This window comes from Zophobas morio, unplaced genomic scaffold, assembly GCF_036711695.1.
Source record: "Zophobas morio isolate AGI-343-1 ecotype UQ-CSIRO unplaced genomic scaffold, CSIRO_AGI_Zmor_V1 ptg000012l, whole genome shotgun sequence".
Lineage (NCBI taxonomy): Eukaryota > Metazoa > Arthropoda > Insecta > Coleoptera > Tenebrionidae > Zophobas > Zophobas morio.
In genome coordinates, this window is record NW_026972117.1 from 21,316,036 (window position 1) to 21,335,966 (window position 19,931).

Genomic DNA, 19,931 nt, shown 5'->3' on the forward strand with positions numbered 1-19,931 from the left:
ATTTAATAAAACAATAAAAAATTAAACTCACCGTATACTCTCAGACGACCTAGACACAAATTACTGTTTCACTTCACCAAAGGGACACTTAATATTCAACGATATATAAAACCACGAATAACGTGACAACTAAATTTCATTTTTACAACATTGCTGACTGACGAAATTATATTATTTGCCTGATTTATTTTTTGCTGCGCTTGCTCGGTAAACCCAGAGTTGTGTAATTTTAGCTTTAACCAACGCATTACAAGCTGTTTAATTTGACAAGCATGTAAGCTCCATGTACACTTTAAACGTTCCATTGTAAAAACAAAGGAAGTAGGTGATTATTAATTACGGATCAAGAAATAAAACAGGCCCCATAAAACATTTCTGTATTAAATTGTAGGAATTAATTTCTTAACTTCTGTTTACACTTTTTTATCATGATAATTTTTAGTTACAAGCTATAATTACCTCGTACTTCTGTAGATGTATTGCAAGAGCGCAACAGGTTCTCCAGTCTCATTTTTTTTTGGAAAGTTTTTTTATGATTCGAATTTCTAACGTTTTTATGTGGTTATATTTCCGCAGTGGATTTGAACTGAGATTTCTTGAAAGATTTGTCTGAACCAGTCATTTAATAAATAATATCAGTGTCATGTTGTGTAATTATATACTTTTTTGTTGTTATAGGTACCTATTTAAAATGAGAAAACTTTGTACAAATTTTTTCAAATAAAAAAATTGGTCCGTGCTTATCTTTACGATAAGATTTCCAGTTTTGAACGTTAGTTTTGGACTGAAATAAGTAGAGAGCGGTTAAATAAGCACAACATTTTCAATAAAAAAGTTTTATTTTATACAAAAAAGCATTAAATAAGCATAACACTTTCATTAAAAAAGTTTTATTTTAAGCAAAAACGCATTAAAAACATAATCATATTACAAATCAAAGTACACTTCTTAGAAGTTTGGATAAAATATTATTACGATAATCCTAGACTTTATATTTTACACACGTATTTCAGTTTTCTTTAAAACAATTTATGATTGTAATATGTTCTAAGTTGTCCACTGTAAAATTTTTTCGCCGATCATTTAAAATGTGTTTAAAATTGGAGAATGTGCGTTCAACATCCACACTCGTTGTTGGCGCAAATTTGAATTTTGCAACTAATGTTGAATCTAACTCCAAATTTTCCACCTTGTGGCCTTCTAAAACACGAGCAACGTCGGAAAGAACACCGAAACCTGCATTTTTATTTAACACTTCGTCAAGTTTTTGAGATACTCTAGTACCAATATCACCCCTTACTTGCGTTTTCACTAAGTTTATGGCATCTACCAATAACATGTTGGGTTTTTCTAACTTTTCTATTACCTCACATACGAATTGATAATTGCTTCTTAGAAAAGCTAGATCTTGTCGGAAATCTTTGTTTTCCAAAATATTTATGCAATCTTTAATCGATTGAGAAGAATCTTAGCTAAACTCCGTAACTACTACAAATTCTTTGATATATTTGTCATAATAAAATGTGGCCTGTAACCATGTTCCCTGCCTCGTTATAATCGGCTCTGGGGGCAATTGTATGTTTGGAAATTTTTCCTTAAAATGTTGCTCTCTTAGTGGGGCTTTAACAAAAATCTTTTTACCATTTGCCACTAATTTATTAACAGTAGGAAACTGCAAACGTATTACTTCGGCCACTCTGTTTAAACCGTGGGCAATGCAACTAGAGTGAATTAAATTGGGGTACAATATTTTTAGATTATTCCCTGCATCCGAGATTATCAATAAAATTTTATTCGCCGGTACGGCATTTGGCAAAAATAGTGACGTAAGTATCATTTACAAATCTGGTAATCGTATTGCCATTTGTTTTATCTGACATTTTCAAACTTACTACATACCCTCGACTAGGGAAATTTTCATTTAAGATTCCAACAATTAAACTTGCCACGTATCTTCCACAACTATCGGTTGTTTCATCGTCAGCGAACCATAAATAATTATCTCCAACGCGATGTTTAATTTCGTTGTAAACTTGCTGAAACACCGGGCCTACATAATTTTTTCGGAGAGTACTTTCAACCGGAATATGTCGATTGCAGTGTTTTTCAAGGAATTCTTGAAGAGGGCCTTTCTCCAATTTTTTTAAAGGTATATTGGACTGGATCATCATTTTACATAAATCGAAATTAAACTGAAACTGCTCATCTTTTGTGGAATTAGATGCAACAAATTCATGTATGGTCTGCTGTTTAATTTTAGAAACTTCAAACATTTTCTTCCTTTCTACATGAAGAGTCGTTCTGACATGTTGCGTCACATTATATTTTTTATCACTTTGAATCTAAAACAACGTACATATACAGGATTAACAAAGGAAAATAGATAAAAAAAAATTAGTGGGCTACGGTTTTCACACAAGCTCTGGAGAATATTTTGTTGGTTTCTAATTTTAATTCTGGAAAATCCCTTATCCACTCATCCGGCGTCGATTTTACTTTCGGCATTCTTATAAATATAAGTAATATTACCAAAAAGAACTCAACATGTAACCAGGAGAACCACGTATAACACTGTACTACGACAGATGCGATAGACTGATGGTTGTGAAATAAACGGTTCATTTACTTAAAAGTTTCCATTAGAAAAATTTTAAGGTAGGTAGTTGGGTACAATAATCCTTTTTTCTAGAAAATCTTCAACGGTCTTGCCGCAAAATGCCGAAAAAGAACATCTGATTAAAAGCTTTAATTCATTATCAACGGAAGTAAGGATTTAAAGTCATAAAATCTATGGAGTATTTTTCCAATCCTATAATAAAACGACCGGAACCTATTCACAGAAAGGGTCTTGAGTAAGTGTACTTCAATGGTCAAGTCCAGGTAAAATGCATACGATACGATACGGCTAACTAACAAGTATTTGTCATCCCGACAAGGCCGGCATTTGAACAAAATATGCATAAAATTGAAAAAAAAAGCAAATAAGCATAAAAAAAATGTGCCAAATGACTCCAAATTGTATCATAGTTACAGATATAAAAAAGTTTTGAACTGCTTACATTTTTCACAAAAAGCATTAAACCTAGAAATCCGCTCTCTAGACATAAAGGATCCAGTTTCTCAGGTAAATTATTAACTGTTACTTAAACTTAAAGTTTAACTGAACACTGTCATTTATTTTCTATTTACCAACTTTAGCTGCAACTGTATGAAGTATATATATGAATTATCGAAAGAAAGAAACGAAAAATTACGTACATAATAATCTGTGATTTTTTAAATTTCTCCTCTACTTGGCCATGACGCGTAAGTCAGCAGTGCAACTGAAATGGCTGACGTAAGCGTCATGGCTAACTAGAGCGAAATTGAAAAAATTATCACATATATTTAGGTACACCAAAAGACATATCGGTAAAAAATATACTGGGTGTCCCGGCGTAGCTGTTCGACTCAAATATCTCTATTTCGCAAGATTAGCAAAACATTTAGAACAATGTGTCTTTTACGAAAATCGGCAACAAATGAAGAACATAACGTAGGTGTCTTGTTTCAAAATCCTCTATACAAAGAATTTTAAAAACGGCCAAATATCATGATTAAAAAATTCCTTTACATCAAGCATTAGTACCACCTGATTTTGAAAGGAGATTAGCTTTTATTGCGGAGGCACGTAAAGAGGGTATCATAAGTGATATTTTATGGTCAGATGAAACTCGTTTTAATAATAATGGAATTGTAAATCGATGTTTGGTATGGAATAATCAATTGTCAAATTATCCGGCCTAAATTTTACGAAGGAGATCTAAATTCGCAAATTTATTTGGAATTTCTTGTTAAGGAACTTTCTGCGTTATTAAAAGATGTTCCACTAGTCGTGAGAGAAAGAATGTATTTCCAGCAAGATAGTGCACCACCACATAACGCGGGAATAATAACAGATTATTTAAATGATACATTTCCTCATAATAGATTGGCAAAAATGTAGCAATTCGGTCCTGCTAGATCTCCAGATCTAACACCTCTCGATTTTTTTTGTGGGACTATTTAAAAGATAGGGTGTATCAGCACCCTCTAAGAGACTTAGACGACCTTAAGCAAAGAATTGGGACAGACTGTGATAGGAGTAACCCAGAAATGTTACAAGTAGTAACAAGTAGCGGTCTACTTCATCGAGCAGAATGTTGTATAGAGGCAGAAGGTTGCCAATTTGAACATTTAATTTAAAGTTCTTGTTTTTGTATCGTTTTATTTAGCTTCAAACTTTGATTTTATTAAAATACCTAGTGCATATCATCGTTTTAATTTTTTTTTATTAAGAACGTTTTAAAACTTCCAAATAAATAACATCGTATCATGTGATATTTCGTTGAAAAGACAAACAAGGGCTCTATTTAATGTATTGAAAAATGGTACCCTTTTATCTAAAATTGATGTTAGTTCCGGCGAAACTGAAACTAAAACGACGCCCGTAATTTATCCATTTAATAGACTGTGTTACATATATTGAACATGCTAAATTTATATTTTTTATGTTTTAAAATAATTGAGATATTTGAGTGGAACAGGTACGCTGAGGCACCCGGTATAAAGAACATGAAGATTATTTATTAAAATCTTTACATGGGAAACTTAACGTAACTCTAGTACATTTAGTGAAAAATTGGTAAAGTTGTTTGTACTGAATTTCCTTTATTTTGAAACAATAATCCATACCGCTTGTACAACAAATGGTATTTTTGAACAGAAAATTTTAGAAAAAAAAATAAATTCTGTAAACTCCATTGCTTTTACCTTGAAGGAGGAATTAAACAATTCACTACTAAATTGTAGGAATTTTTAGTGCAGGTCTTTAAGGCGACAAAGCCAATCAGTTTTAATTATTAACTCCCAGTTAAGTCACAAATCAATATTTTTGGCGATACTTTGATAGATATTCAAAATCTAGTAATTCACTTGACAGTAGCAGAATAGCACCTAAGAAAGGTAAATATATTAACATGTTATTCATGTTAAAAAAAGAAGAAATACCTATCTCAAGAATACTCACAGTCTACTAAATTTCCGGGTTTGTATATTGATCGTCGGTTAACTTGAAATGATCATGGGAAAGTAGTTACGGGTAAATTGTGTAAAAATATTTTTGTATTGAGAAATAACTATAACCAAGTTTCCCTTGAAACTCTGAGAGAGTAGCCTATTTTGCCCTTAACCAAGCACAATAATTATGATCATATGATTTAAGATTTATTGATTTGGGGGCACTTTAGCTCAAGACACCGAGTATTTGGTCCAGAGCGTAATATTCCGTTGTTTAATTTTATAAGACACAATTCGATGTCCATAACTACAATATACGCCATAATATAAGTGTGTCTGAAAAATTGAAGATTAACATTTTCATTAAAGCAATTTTTGGTGCAATCTCAATAAATTATGGCCAATTAGCATAAAAAAAGTCTGCTTGCAACTCAAAAACATCTCGTATATCGAGACGTTTATTTGTTTTAACGAATTTTGATAGATTTTCAAATGATTAAAAAATATATAAATATATAAAGAAAATGGAGGTTGAGTGAACTAAAGGACTAGGTACCACTTTATTTAACAATTTTTTTGTAATCTTCTAAACCACACAGGGGTCGCAAATATACCAAATCGTTTATGTATTACTACAAAAAGAAATCTAATTACTTACTCCGGGGCCAATTTCAGGTTGAATTTGCGATATCGCAAGTCCCCGTGGCTAAGGAAGATGCGATGACAATTCTTGCGATATCGCAAATCCAACCCAAAATTGGCCCCCTTTAATAATTAATACATAAATATTTCCATCCGTAATATAGTACTCTAACTTTGATATTGCCAAAATTTCGTGAAAATTAGATAAATCGTTTCGGAGAAAACAACACACGTCTGAATTTTTGAATCGAATTCATTTTTTATATATTGTATTGAAAAACATTTCCCGTAAATATGCAGTACTTTAAACTAAAATGAGTAATAAACAACTGTTAAGAACAATATATATATAATAGAACCATGATGGAAGAAAATGCATGTTCGTTTAACCGTTTAAAGTTAAAGTAAAAATAATATATTCACTGGAACAATCCCTCTACAAAAGAACCATTTATGGTTCCAAGCGAAAGTGTGATGAGAATCAACCATCTTTCCGCGTTTCACATTATCTTCATCACAAAAGTTCTTCCATCGTTTACAGTGGCGCAATAAATTATTCGAATGGGCAGCATAACACGCTCCTTTACCTGTATTTTATAACGACCTTTCTCGAAATTTTAGTATTGATTTAGTTATTATAAAACATTAGTTGATTAAAATATTTTTTAATACACGAATTGATATTTGTACAAGGGGATGAATACATCCCCTGGGGAAATTTCATGATGCTATTTCAAACAAAAATTAAATAAAATTTTATGGAAAATATGTTTCCAGTTGTGGAATTGCTTCTGCCCCAGCCAGTGGTTTTCTTACACAGGTTGCGTATTCCCACCAAAAAGTTAATTATGTTCTTTTAAAAGGTTATGTTGTAAATTTTTATTTTGCTTGTAACTGTAACACTAAACAGTAGGTATGTCTCACATTACTGTGAGCAAGCTGAGGTAGTGGTGATCTTTATGTGCAATTCTGATGACAGCCTCAACAATAATAATAATTTCAAAGTTTGAAGTATTTAATTCTCTTAAGACAGATTGCGTTAAATTTAGCGTTAAGTTGTTTAGCAGAAATAAAAGTACACTTTTATAACGATATTTCAATTTATCGAAATATTCAACCAGACGGTGTTTAACAATTAACTCGGCAGATTAGTAGGGAAATCTAGGACAAAACAGATTACTAAGACAAGACCGGGTACTTGTTTTTAAACAACCTGTAGAATAAAATAAAAAATACGACCAAGTTACTAAAGCATAGATAGAGAAACATGTGTCACAGATTTACGGAGAAACTTAAACTGCTTAAATTCTGTTTCACATTATCTGTTCACTATAGCGCTTCCAGGGGCATCTGGAATTGCATATACTTATGTAATAATACTTATTAATTTATTGCCATCTTTGGTTAGTACCCTCAAAATTTCAGTCCAAGCTTGATAGTTTACCGAGTTAGGTAATAAATTTCGAACAGATGATAAAATGAAAGAAGGGCACCGTTTGTCCCTTTCCACACGTGTATCCTTTAAAAATATTTTAAATCTTTCTGTTTCTTTTTTGTATTACAATGTGTACTTAGTTTATTTACATAAAATGTCGTTGGTCTGCAATCTTTGTTCAAAAGTGGGGGAAGTGGATTAGGAGTTATACTTTTAAGAAATACCGTCTATTCGGCAACGCTATACAAAGTGTGGTAAATAATCTACGAGAAAATAAGTTTTATAACTGATACTCTTTCTTAAATAATAATAATAAAAAATACACTTGCTCAATGACTGGTATTATTTGGTTTTATGCAACCAGTATTACACACTAAATGGTTAGAAATTCATGGATAAGTTAGTTGATTGATTTTTTCCTACTTTTTCTGACATTTAAGTGACAAAATTTTAAGTTCAGTCCACCGCTATTAGGCATTTGATATCAGAGTACTTGTTAAACTAAATGAAGCCGCCTAATTTTTAATTTTTAAAAATAAAGCAAAATTAATGTAGTCTCCATGCGTTTAATTCCATTTGGTGCAAATTCAAAGCTGCGCACTTGAATCATATCAGACTACAGAAATAATGTTATCACTATGATTTTTATTTGACTTTTTTGTTTTATGTTTATGAAATGACTTATTTCTCTTTTTATCTCGGATTTAGATAAAATTGTTCGTCAATTTTTTTTTGTAATTTGACTATTACTAAAATTTTCTGTTCTATCAGGATTAGCTAATTTGACAATGCACATCCATAAAACAAGTGAGAAAATTTTGCATATGCTAATATTGAGTTTGCAATTTTTTATATGATTACGACACTCCAGTATTTGATGAACTTGAACTATAAACGTCAGTAAAATGAAAGTTTTAGTGTCAGCTGCCGAAAAATATTCTTAAGTTATGTTTGTGTAACACTACAGGGTTAGAGTAAATAATGCTAAAAATTAGAAATTTAAGTGTTTTATTTATTCTTTGCACTTATAAATAACACTATATCAAAAGAAAAAAGGTACATTATAAAAGGGATTTTTATTATAATATGTACAATAGAATTATAATATAAACTATATAACTATAACAACAATATGTACACATACGTTACATACAAATATCGAAAATATAAATTATTGTTGAAATTGAAAGTCGAAAAAATGGACGTCGCTGACCCGCAGCTGAGATAGAGTCGGGGGTTTCATTTAAACTTGTGCTAAAGTTACAATAATAGAGAACGATCAGCAGTTCGACTCAGTCCTTGGAGCACCCAGCTGTTGGATTACTCTTTCTTCTATTTCCTGTAAACGAACAACAATGAAATAAGTCTTGTCCCGTTCCTCCACCGCAAATGTAAGACGATCGAAAGAGTAATTAATGAAAAATCTACAAGAAGTTAAATAAATTAAAAAAAAAATGAAATGAGAAGCAATGAAGTGTGTTAGTGTTAATAAGCCTCCACCATAATGTTAGTAAGAGCACCCGATAAACCAGCACCAGCCCTTCGTTTCCTTACCCTATGTATCTCTTTATTTCGCTGGTGCCTCGCCAGCAACTCGTGCTCAGTCAAGTAGGCTAGGCTCTCTGACTTAATGATAGCGCCCTCTAACTCCGGACATAGCTTAGGCAACGACGCTTGCTTTTTCTTCCTCAACAACGACTTGACGCTCCAGACGTTCGCTTTGTCCTTGTCCTTACTGTTTGCCACCGCGTTATCATCTCGATTTTGGGTGGTGCCGCTTATGTTGACTAGTGTTACTGATTTGCCTTTGGATGGGGGGTTAACTTGGGAGTAGAGGGAGATTATCGTGCCGGAATTAGCGTTATGTATCGAATAGGCCATGTCGTTACTGCTGCCGTTGAGGGACGACGTCGTGGACCAGCTGGGGGTGGGATGGGTGGGGGAGCTGTACCCCGAGGTGCTCTGGGAGTCGGGATAGTGGTGGATTATGACGCTGGAGCCCTTACCGTTCGCCGGAGGCTTGAACGTGTACAGTTCCGGTTGGCACTCTGCGAGAGGTGAGGCGATCTCGGCCAAAGACCCCACGGCACTCAACGTCTTTTCACTCTCACTCTCACTGTTCCTCCAGACCGCCAGAGGGCGCGCCTCCCTGTTGTCGCTCTTCGGCTCCGAGGGCGTCTCGATGGTGTTCGGGCTCTCCAGGTCTTGGATCAGCTGGAGGGCGGCCTCCAGCTCCTTGGAGAACTCCGCGTCGCTGCTCTTGCACGACGACTCGTGGCGACTGCTGCTCTTGGAGTCGGTCTGGGTCTTCTCGGAGACAGTGGCGCTGTCGCTGGGCGACGTCACCGAGGCCTCTTTCTTGTTGACGATGGCCCGTTGCAGCTCCTTCATCAGCGACGCGTACTGGACCTTCTCCGCGTGCGGACTGACGGACTCCACCCGTCGCATCACCATGTTCTGAGGAGTTTGATAGTGAGGCTCGTCTCTGGGGCCCGTGTTGAGTCTGGCCCGGTAGATGGTCTCCAGGCAGTCGTAGATCGGCGGATTGCCGCTCTGGTGCAAATTGATATGTGAAGAACTGGCTGACAAGTGAACCGGGGAAGCCGAACGGGAGAAACTCCTCATGTGGCACAGTTTTCGGTCGCTGTTGCTGTTGCTGTCGTCCGAAGCTTCCTCGATGTGAACGACGGGATTGTCGATGAGGTGGGTCGTGTCGTTAACTATGCCATTTTGCAGTTTTTTTGAGCGACTTTTGGGGGTGGTGCCGTTTTCGAGGATTTTTAGGTAAGGCGATTCGGCGTTGTTGGAACAGCTGGCACTGTCGGAGTCGAAGACCCAGCTCTGGGAATAGGCGTTGTAGACGGTGGTGTGAGGTTTGGCGGATTTTGGCTGAAAATATAAAAGCGTAGAGTTAGAAATTACGGAATTTGACACAGTGCATGAGATCACTTCTATATTTTACACGTTTATTTACAGAGGAAACTTTTAAACTTTATTGTAACTAGGGGCATGTGGCACGATAAAACAATGCTCATGTCCATTACGTATTCCATTTTTCGTAAACAGAAGTGCCCTACATTTTTTAATTGTCAGAAATTTGTATGGATCTAATTGTTATAAGACGGACAAAAGCTTATGCAAATTATAAAAAGTAATTAACTATAAGGATCGACATCTTCAAGTATAAGACTCACTGAAATATTCCAGTGGACACAATAGTGTCACTCAATTTACTTCAATTTTACACGCTATGTTGCATGAAATTGTTCATAACTACTCAAAAAAGGAGAGACGATTGATTCCTGTGACAAAGATGTATAAAAAAAGTGTCCCTGCCACCATAAATATTTCAATGAAGATTCTGATCACAACGAGAAGAGCTTACGAATTGGAAAAATCACATAAGTGAATAATTTCTACAATTAAATTCGCCGTCTTTTTTAAAATCTCAAAGCTTACTTGCTGAATTATGCACTCAAACTTTTACAACGATAGAGAAAACACGTCGTACGTTTTAATATAGTTTTTATAAGATTTGTAGCTGATTCCTACGCAAAGACAAAAATCTTATTTGTTTGAACGGATTTATTAAAAGCTGGAATGTAGTTGCTTGCTTTATAAGGGATGAAATGTACATCTCAACTGTATTTTAACTTTATTGTATTACGTAACGCATAACAAGTGATGGTAAAAGCAATATATTGCTTCGTTTAAGTGGTATTTGCTGCTTCCATTTATTTGTGTTTTCGCAGTTTTTGTTTACAAAAAAATTTTAGTTTGGAAAAAATAAATGTAAAACTGTCAACTGATTAAACTGATTCGTTAAAAAAAACATTTAACTACAGAGAAGGTTCGCAAGTCAAAAATACCCAAACTGCTAGTGTTTTCCTAAGTTTCTTGTAAGCACACGTTCTCTTGGCTAGTATATTTTTGGTGTACGAGATACTTGAATTTTTTTTTTTAATATTTAATAACCCCCTAGAAACTTTTATTTGTTAGCAAAATAATCTAAACTATGGATTTTGTGCAACTCATTGTATCAGTGACTAGACGTTTAAATGGCGGCGACGAAGGAGTTAGAAGTTTATTACTCAAGGGATACTATTTGCATTAACCGTCCAAGCAATTTCATAAGGTAATTGTTTTAATACTCTTGTAAGAAGCTTGAAGTTGTTTACAATTAGTAATACTCCCAAAGTGAGGCTTTGCGTTTACCAAGAAGATGCCATTGATTATATTTTAAACAGTGTTTTGTAAAAACTGCAGATCCAAAATAACAGATTAACATATTTTTTAAAATCAATGTGTTATTTTAAATGATATATCAAGATATTAAAAAATAACACTAGTTTACAAGGTTTTATATCCAAAGACAAAAATAGTTGAATCTAAAGGATTTGGGTTCGGGAAATTCAAATCTGAAAGCAGAAAAAATCTATCACGTCAGGTTTTTGAGATATTTATATAAACATACCCCGTATTTCTTTTCTTTTACACAACTCTTGTAACGTTTTTATTTTTAAATATATATGAACATATAGTTCTTTGAGCAAATTTATATCATTTTAAAAGATCATTTACGTAAATAAATAACATGAGTGTCAATTTTTCAAGCTACTAGATTGTCATCAATGTTTTATTTAAAATTTTTCAAGTATTGATTTTAGAACAATTGGTTGCTTTTGATTTTTCTACGGGAAGTGATAATAAAAATGTGAGGTTGGCCTCACAAAGATCTTTTAAAATGATACAAATTTGCTCAAAGAAATACAGGTTTATCTTTAAGAATAAAGAAGTTACAGGGGTTGTATCAAATAAAAGCAACACCCAGTATATATTATAAACATTATGATTGAAAATTAAAAATGATAAACAGTAGCGTTTCTTTTATTGACAGTACTGACAGTTTCCCTTATAATAGACCAACAGTTACACATTTTCGTCCCAAAATCCTTGATACCTTCTTTTTAAGCATATTTGAACAGGTCTTGCTTTAGATACTATAATTTTACTATAAACGTATCAAAACTGATTTGCACTTACTTTGCACGATCTCGAAGACATTTTTTATGCGACAATGGTGCATTAACATGAATCAGTTTGACACTAACGTGAAGGTAAGAGCTAAGTTCATTATTTTTGATTTATGAAAAATCTGCTGTGATAAGGATAATCCGTTTTTGGATTTGTTATCAGTAAGTAATTTAGAAGTAAAAAATATTTTTTTTATTTTTGGATACGAAAAAAAGTTTAAATTTGTAAACTAGTGTAATTTATTTCAATGCATATTGATGAATGAATCATGTCAATGACTTAAAAATTACAGAAAATTTTAATATTTTTTAATTTATTTGAGACACTTTTGTGGTAATTCTCAAAACCTGTCCGTTTTTTAAATTAATTATTTTTGTCTTTAAATTCTTCACTTATTCTCAGATTGCTTTTGAAAAGAGCTGGCGCTGTAGGTGCCATAATTTATGTGCTAACCTTTTAGAATGTATTGAATAATAAATAATTAATAAATTATCCGAACGTCTTTTTGAAATTAGTTAAAATTATCGACCCTGGCAAGTTAAGGAAAACAAGTATTAAAAATAACGGAATAATTCGCCTCTTAGATACCCAAAGACAAAATTAATCACCTTAGCATCATCTTGTCCGGAGTTTCCTTTTTTATTTATATCGTGCGATCGAAAATAAAACGAATTACGGTTGGTGTCGAGACCAATTGTACAGGTGGTACTACTACCCAACTGACACATTCCATCATTGTCAGCTGAAAGTTTGATCATATGTCAATGCCTAAAATTAAACACGTGCAGCAGATCGGATTTTTTCATCGTTACGTGTTCTGATATGTAATCGTTGACAGTCATTTTCTCCAAAACCCAAAACAAGCATCGTAACTCGATTTTATTTTATTTTCGATGGCATTTAAAAGTAAATTTGTTTGGTCCCTTATTTGATTATCCTAGACAAACTGCTTTCAAATTTCAAAGTTTTAATTAAAATGAACCTGAAAAGCGTTTAATTAAACTCTTATCGTGTTCGAAACAATTTTTCTTCTTCTTCAACATACGACACAAACACGGTTGTAATAATTTCACATTGTCTTTCAAGCGAAGCGAAATGATAACGATTTTAACATAACGAAAATTTAGTTCAAAAGTTTTTAAAGAATGATTTTGGTCACACGGTATATTTAATAATACTATAATATTCTTTTTTAATTTAAGACAGTCAGTGGGATAAAATAAAATAACTTAAGCCCTAATATTAGATTATCAGATTTATTTTCTAATTATTCGAATTTACAAAAAGGTGATCATGACGGTGCAGACTATCGTCTAGTATCATTATTACCAATTTTCCCTAAAATCTTTATGAAATTACTTTTGTGGCACTTCTTAAAATAATTCTTGGATAAAAACAGTCTATTAGCATATAATCAGGTCGCATTTGGAAAAAATAGCTCCAGGACAACTATTTCACATTTTTCTGAACTGTACACCGTTTGCTTATGTACAGGGTATCATTTTTATTTAATACAACCCCTGTAGCTTTTTTACATTTAAAGATAAATTGAGTAGATTTGTACCAATTTAAAATATCTCTCTGATTAAGAACTTAATTTTTTTAAATAGAACACTCAGTATATTTTTTCATAAATAATGGAAAGCTTGCTCTTTTATTAAAAAAAAAAACAAATAAAACCAATATTCTAAAATCAATAATCAAAAAGTTTTGTTACTTTTGTTACTTGTTATTTAAAATAGAGACATTGCTATCTGACAGCTTGAATCAAATTTTGGTATTTCCCGGTGCAGTACTAATCGTATTTTAAAGAAAAATCGTCGGCGTCCGTTTAAATATACGAAGCATCAATCTCTTAAAGCAGGTGATTTTTCTAGACAACAGGAATTTTTTACTAATAAGAAGCCAAGAAGTACAACTATTTTTCGAAAACTTCTATTTCCAACAACATGGGGTGCCACCTCACAATGTGAGAAACGTAGACATTTTTCTAATAGAAATGTTTCAAGACCAGTGACTGAGGAATAGAAGCCCAGTAAGATGGCCTCCAAGATCACTTGATTTCAACCCGATCGAATATTTCGAATGCGAATGAAAACGTGGTTGTTAATTTTTGAGGCCACTAGATTTTCATAAAAACTTAATATTATTAATTTTAGAATATTGGTTACTTTTGGTATTTTGTGGTAAAAAATACTAACGATGCATTTATTATATACTAGGTATTCCATTTAAAAACTATAAAGCTTTTGTGTTATTAGTGTGACGTTTATCTTTGTATCACCAAGTTCTTTTTATCGTATGTATTTAACTAAAACGTGTGCATATTAACTCAAAATTTTCTCAAGGTGTGGTACTAATGGTGTGCCGCAAAGGTCCCTTCTTGGGTCGTTACTATTTTTCCTTTATATTAACGATGACCCCACTGTAAGCAAGGCAGTTTCTACATTACAACAATTTAAAACAGAAAGTGATGTCTTGTCAAATGGAGCTCAATGTTGGTGTCGAAAGTAGTTTAAATTTGAATAAGATCAAAACGAAAATTATTTTGTTTAGTTTAAAAAATGTTTGTAATTGAGATACCACATCATTTAAATATCTGGGTCTATACATTGATGATTAAATTTTTTATTACGTATAATTTCTAATGTATTGACTAAGAATCGCCTATTTTACTTTAATACATTCTTCTCTAGATTAATGAAATTGTAACATGATTAATTAAAAGTTGTAGAGGCAAGCAGAGTTGTAGCAAACTTAAAGTATAGAGATTATTGCCCGGAATAATTCAAAAATTATTGAAATTTAAGGTTAAAAAATTTATGTTGGCAACACAACCGCGTTCCTTGTTGACAGTTGTGGTCAAATAATTGTCAAATAACTGTCAACAGCTGCCATGCCAACATCATTATTTTAAAAATAACTTTCATGGCCATGACCTACTAGACGACTTTTTTGCCGATCATATGGTAAATGCTTAGAATATATTACAACCGATCCCACATCTTGTAGTTATTAAACGCCGGTACATGTTAAAATTATCCAAATCCAGAAATGACACAAACTAAATTATTGCGGGACTATATATTAAACTTTATAACAAAATTCCATATCACAACTTTACCCAAGGCTACTACATTATTATCATTATTACTATTATTCCGCCAAAATACGTAACTCGGCTAACGTCTCATGAACAAAACTTCGATCGAAGCTTTTATGCCAACTGTAGTATAAATAATTGTTATTAAATTAATAATAAATATAAGTGTTCCGATAAAGTTATTGTTAGATGAACACCACGCATATTAAAAACATTAATTTCAGTGCACAATGACGTGCAACTGCCGGTCTATATTTTACAAAGTTTTCACTGACTGCGTTTAATTTCCTGTCAGTTGTAGCTAACTCGATTGGAAATTTTTGCGAACTTTGAAGTGCAATTGAACTTGCATAGTTACAAAGATAATTCTGAACTGGTTGCGGTCGCTGAAACTTTTAACTGAAATTGTCGCACTTTTACCAAGTTAACCAAGTGTGTGTATGTTTACGTCGACGTAGGTATATTCCGCACATACAGTATTCACACACTGTAATTACTTTACCCAAAGAGAATCGTCCGTACTTACACACACAATAAATCCACATGATTTCCATAATTCAAACAAAACTTAAATCTAGGGCTTGTCTGTGTCCCATTGTTTACGCATCACCTAAATTAAACGCAAATATGCCTCCTGTATTGATAAATTTCAGAACGACACACAAATACCGCAGATTTACTAAACCACTGAAACAAAGGGTCATGCAAGGATTCCGCAAGCAATAAATCACCTTCCCCGATCTAAAGCCTCTCGTCCAGTTGACTATTATTACAAAAACGATTTATAACTCACCCTAGGAATGATGTACTCAATGTCTGACACTTGTTCGTGCGATCCGTGCAACTTCTTCTTATCCTTTTTTGGCGGCGCAATCTGCATGGAACAAAACGCAAACTGGCTGTCCAAGAACGAGACTACGATGACGGCTGCTGTGGCGATTCGAGTAGCGAAACATGCTGAAATGAGAAAATGAATTATTGATGGTAGAGCGAAAAGTCGATGCTTGGTTTGGGTTAAACCGTTGGTGAGGCTGCTGCAGTGGAACTGGTCCCATTAATTAATATGTATTTTCTGACGATGGTAGTGCGGCTCGAGATCTGATGACGTCAAGGTGCAATTTAAGTGATAATCTAGCAGCGGATGGGTTTTTAAAGTTGCAAAAATCGCCGCTGCTTTTTCTGGAGTTTCGAGGAACGAGACGAGGTTTTGAAAGTTGAGGTAAACGACACGATGCTGCATCTGTTCCCGGCTACGTCTAGGTATTATATTTTTACGAAATGTGCGTTTATAAATTTTGAGGACTTGATTAAATCGGACAATAGCGTGAGTTCTTACCCTGTTTTGTTGTTGTATAATTTAAGAGTATGAACAAAAGTTTTACTTCCAGAGCGAGCACTGTAATAGGGTCATGACGAATGTCTAATTTCATGTTTAATCGACGTTTCTAAAAGGCTGTAAAATATGCAGATGTGGGTCCCACGTTTTTGTATGTCCATCTGTCGTCGATCTGTCTATGTGGTAAACACGTTATCAGCAAGATTATCTCTACTTAGTAAAGATACTAATTTTAGCATTGATAACCAAAGAAACAATTTTGAGGATCAATTTTGCTTACAAAATATGTGTTTGCCAATTTTTTGCTGCTTCGTAGAAATGTTGCTTATTATATACAGGTGTTCCAGATAAAATTCCGCGGTCTAGTATTTTGATCACGGATAGAAATATTGAAACTCTATAGACACTACTGTTTTTAGCTTGAAGGCGTCGGCAAACCTATAATTTTTTTTAAATTGCAACGTAATTTTTTTAACTCATTATTTTATTATATCATTTTCCTCAATTTACGCCACGTATTTCTTTTGCAGAGTTGATAAGGGTGTCTTTAAAAAAAAAAACACTTTTATTCTGAGTTTCCTTATGTCATTTCTTTTTGTCCGATTTTATCATCCACCTTTTCTATACACTTTCGTTTTATTTCAGTATTTCTTAATTTATGTATTTTTATTCTCTGTAGTTTCTTTAGTAGTGTTATTTTTACGTAATTTTTAGTTTACAGAACCAAGCAATCACTACCTGTCGCATATCCTTTTCAATCTAACATCTCTGATTCGATATTTTTCTGGTTTGTGGACTATCGTGTGGTCTATTACTATTGATCTTACTTAAGGTGTTAGTAATTATCGTGTTATTGTCGTTATTCCATTCTTTTTTATATGCTCTTTTCCGTATTGCCCTATCACATTATTCCATCTTTTTGGTTTATTGTCTACTGTTGTCCTTATGTCACCTGCTGTAATTACCTTTCCTTTACATGTTTCTATTGTTTCTTGTAGTTTTTCCCAAAATTCTTTTTTTTTACTTCTAGCACCTTCCTCTGAACCGTGGCATATTATCAGGTTTGTGATTTCGTTTTTTGTTATTTCTAGTTGTACTTTCATTTATCTTTAATTGATATTTTCCCATTCTCTAATTGCGTTCATGTTGCTTTTCTTTATTAAGCAGGCCACTCCTCATTTCGCTCTTTCTTTAACTCCACTAAATATTAATAAATGTTCATCTTTAATTCCTTTCTCTTTTTTTTTTTGTTTCTGAGAGGACTAATATTTCAACTTTTGTTTTCTATATTTCTTTGATGAATTCTAGCTCATCTCCGTTTATCCCTCTTATGTTCCTAAAGCCAGTGTGTTTTACGTTGTCTATTTTCTTTGCCAAGATATCTTTGTTTTTGTTGTCTTTTAGTTCTTTGGATTTCCTTCTTTCTGTTTTTCTTTTATTGTTCCTTCTTTTTTAAGCATCTCTCTGTGCGATTTTCATTTTTCAATATATTTTATTTTCCATAGAGATGGTTTACTTTGTAAATGTTTTTAGAAAAACACGAGCAAAAACGCAACATGAAATAACTTGAATACAAAACATAGTTTAAAAAATTGGTCTAAAGTTACTTGGACAGAACTTCCTTCGACCTTGAAGGTCAGGTGACCAAATACAGATTCTTCGAAAAATTATAAATTTGGCGAATTTTATTTTTCTATGATATTTGATAACATGTGCAAGTTAAAATTAAGATATGTCTGGAAGTACAGGTAAAGAAGCATTCTATGCGTACATTTCAAGTGAGTTTTACGATACCAAATTTTGTGATGACGTCATCAACATTTTAAAAAGGCACATATCCGGTATTCAACTGAAAAAAATCATCTAGTTGGCGTTGTTTTGTTGATAGAAGAAAAGGTGGCGAGGAACGCATGTGTTTTTTTAATTCATACTGTTGTGTATAATTAACATGTTTGCACTGTCAGCTATAATCGAGTAGATTTTAGGTTTATTGTAGATATACGTCACAATGTTTACAAAAAATCAAGGCAAGTTGATGACTTTTTCAATTGAACACCCGATATGTATATCAATTTAAATAGATACAGAGTAATGCTAATAATATGGGTACTGTGTACTCAAATTTTCGACAAAATTTTGAGATGGCGTTGTCCACTCTTTGGGGGAGAATAAACGAATAAATTCTGATTAAAAATTTACAATGCTACGATCACCTTAAAATGTCTGCAAGATACCAGAGCATTTCGTTGCAAAATATTGTCACAATTTTGATTTTTTCCTCAAAACTTTGGATGTTGAGGGTAAAAACTCAACACGGACTTGAAACCCGCAAGTACAGGAGTCTCTCATTTTACAAAATTTAAATAAGATTTACTATTCTAAATTTTGGAGAAGATGTCATCCTGTTGTTGATGGGGATGATTAACCAAATTTTGGCTAGCGTTTTACCATTATTCTTAATATAGGTACGTTCAAAATTTGACAACAATTGGTCCAGTAGTTTTTGAAATTATCTGTCTAACAAAAATCATAGACACAGATCACTGACAATAGACAGACGCGAGACCATTTTTTTCATACTCCTCGGGCCATAAAACGTGGAGAAAACATGAAAGTAGCGAGTCGCCCGATGGACTCGATTACAATACTTCTTTCGCTTACGCTCGGTAAGTAAATATAGAAAATATAATCAAGAAGACTTCCTGAAGGAAATAAAGCTGATAAAACAGGAAAACGAAAGAATGAAAAAAACACTGACTAAACAAGAAATGGCTGCAAAAAAGAAATGTTAGATAAAAATTGAAAAAAATCAGATAAAAAACGACATGGTACTAATACCTAAGAAATTTCTGTATAGACGATTTTAGAAAGATATTGAACGAGAACAAGTGTAGACTCACAATAGATATTTTACAGAGGATAGTTTGTAATATTCTAGGGCAATAGATTTTGCAGTTTTTAGGTTGTTTATGTTTTTATGTTCATATAAAATTTTGATTTCGCTTAGGCTTGGGAAGTATTGTAATCGAGTCCGTCAGCCGACTCTTTACTTTTACGTTTTCTCGATCTTTCATGACCCCTAGAGTACGAAGAAATAGGTCTCCCGTTTCCGTCTGTCTGTCCGTCTGTCTGCCATCTTAATTTTGATGAGACACATCATAATCTCCGAAAGTACTGGGCCAATTGTTGTCAAATTTTGTATTTATATTAGGAACATCATATAGATGGTAAATCGCTAACCAAAGTTTGTCTAATCATCGCGACATCGTACATAGAATATGGATTTTAAATTGTATAAAATAACATAGTCCTACACATGTAGTTTATGATTAATAAATATCCTA

General features: G+C 33.2%; 1 protein-coding gene across 4 annotated transcripts in view; it reads right to left on the reverse strand.

Moving 5' to 3' along the window:
- Positions 1 to 8,105: 8,105 nt before the first annotated feature.
- Positions 8,106 to 19,931, reverse strand: part of LOC135128017 (uncharacterized) — a 174,915-nt gene continuing 163,089 nt past the window's right edge. For 3 of the 4 annotated variants that reach the window (XM_064054805.1, XM_064054803.1, XM_064054804.1), the window contains 3 exons: positions 16,045 to 16,208; positions 8,669 to 10,003; positions 8,106 to 8,453 (listed from right to left, as the gene is read on the reverse strand). In XM_064054805.1, the coding sequence (XP_063910875.1) occupies positions 8,394 to 8,453; positions 8,669 to 10,003; positions 16,045 to 16,208 (1,559 nt within the window). In that variant the 3' untranslated portion in view covers positions 8,106 to 8,393. The remainder of the gene's footprint in view (positions 8,454 to 8,668; positions 10,004 to 16,044; positions 16,209 to 19,931) is intronic. The other variant, XM_064054806.1, reaches the window with a different exon arrangement.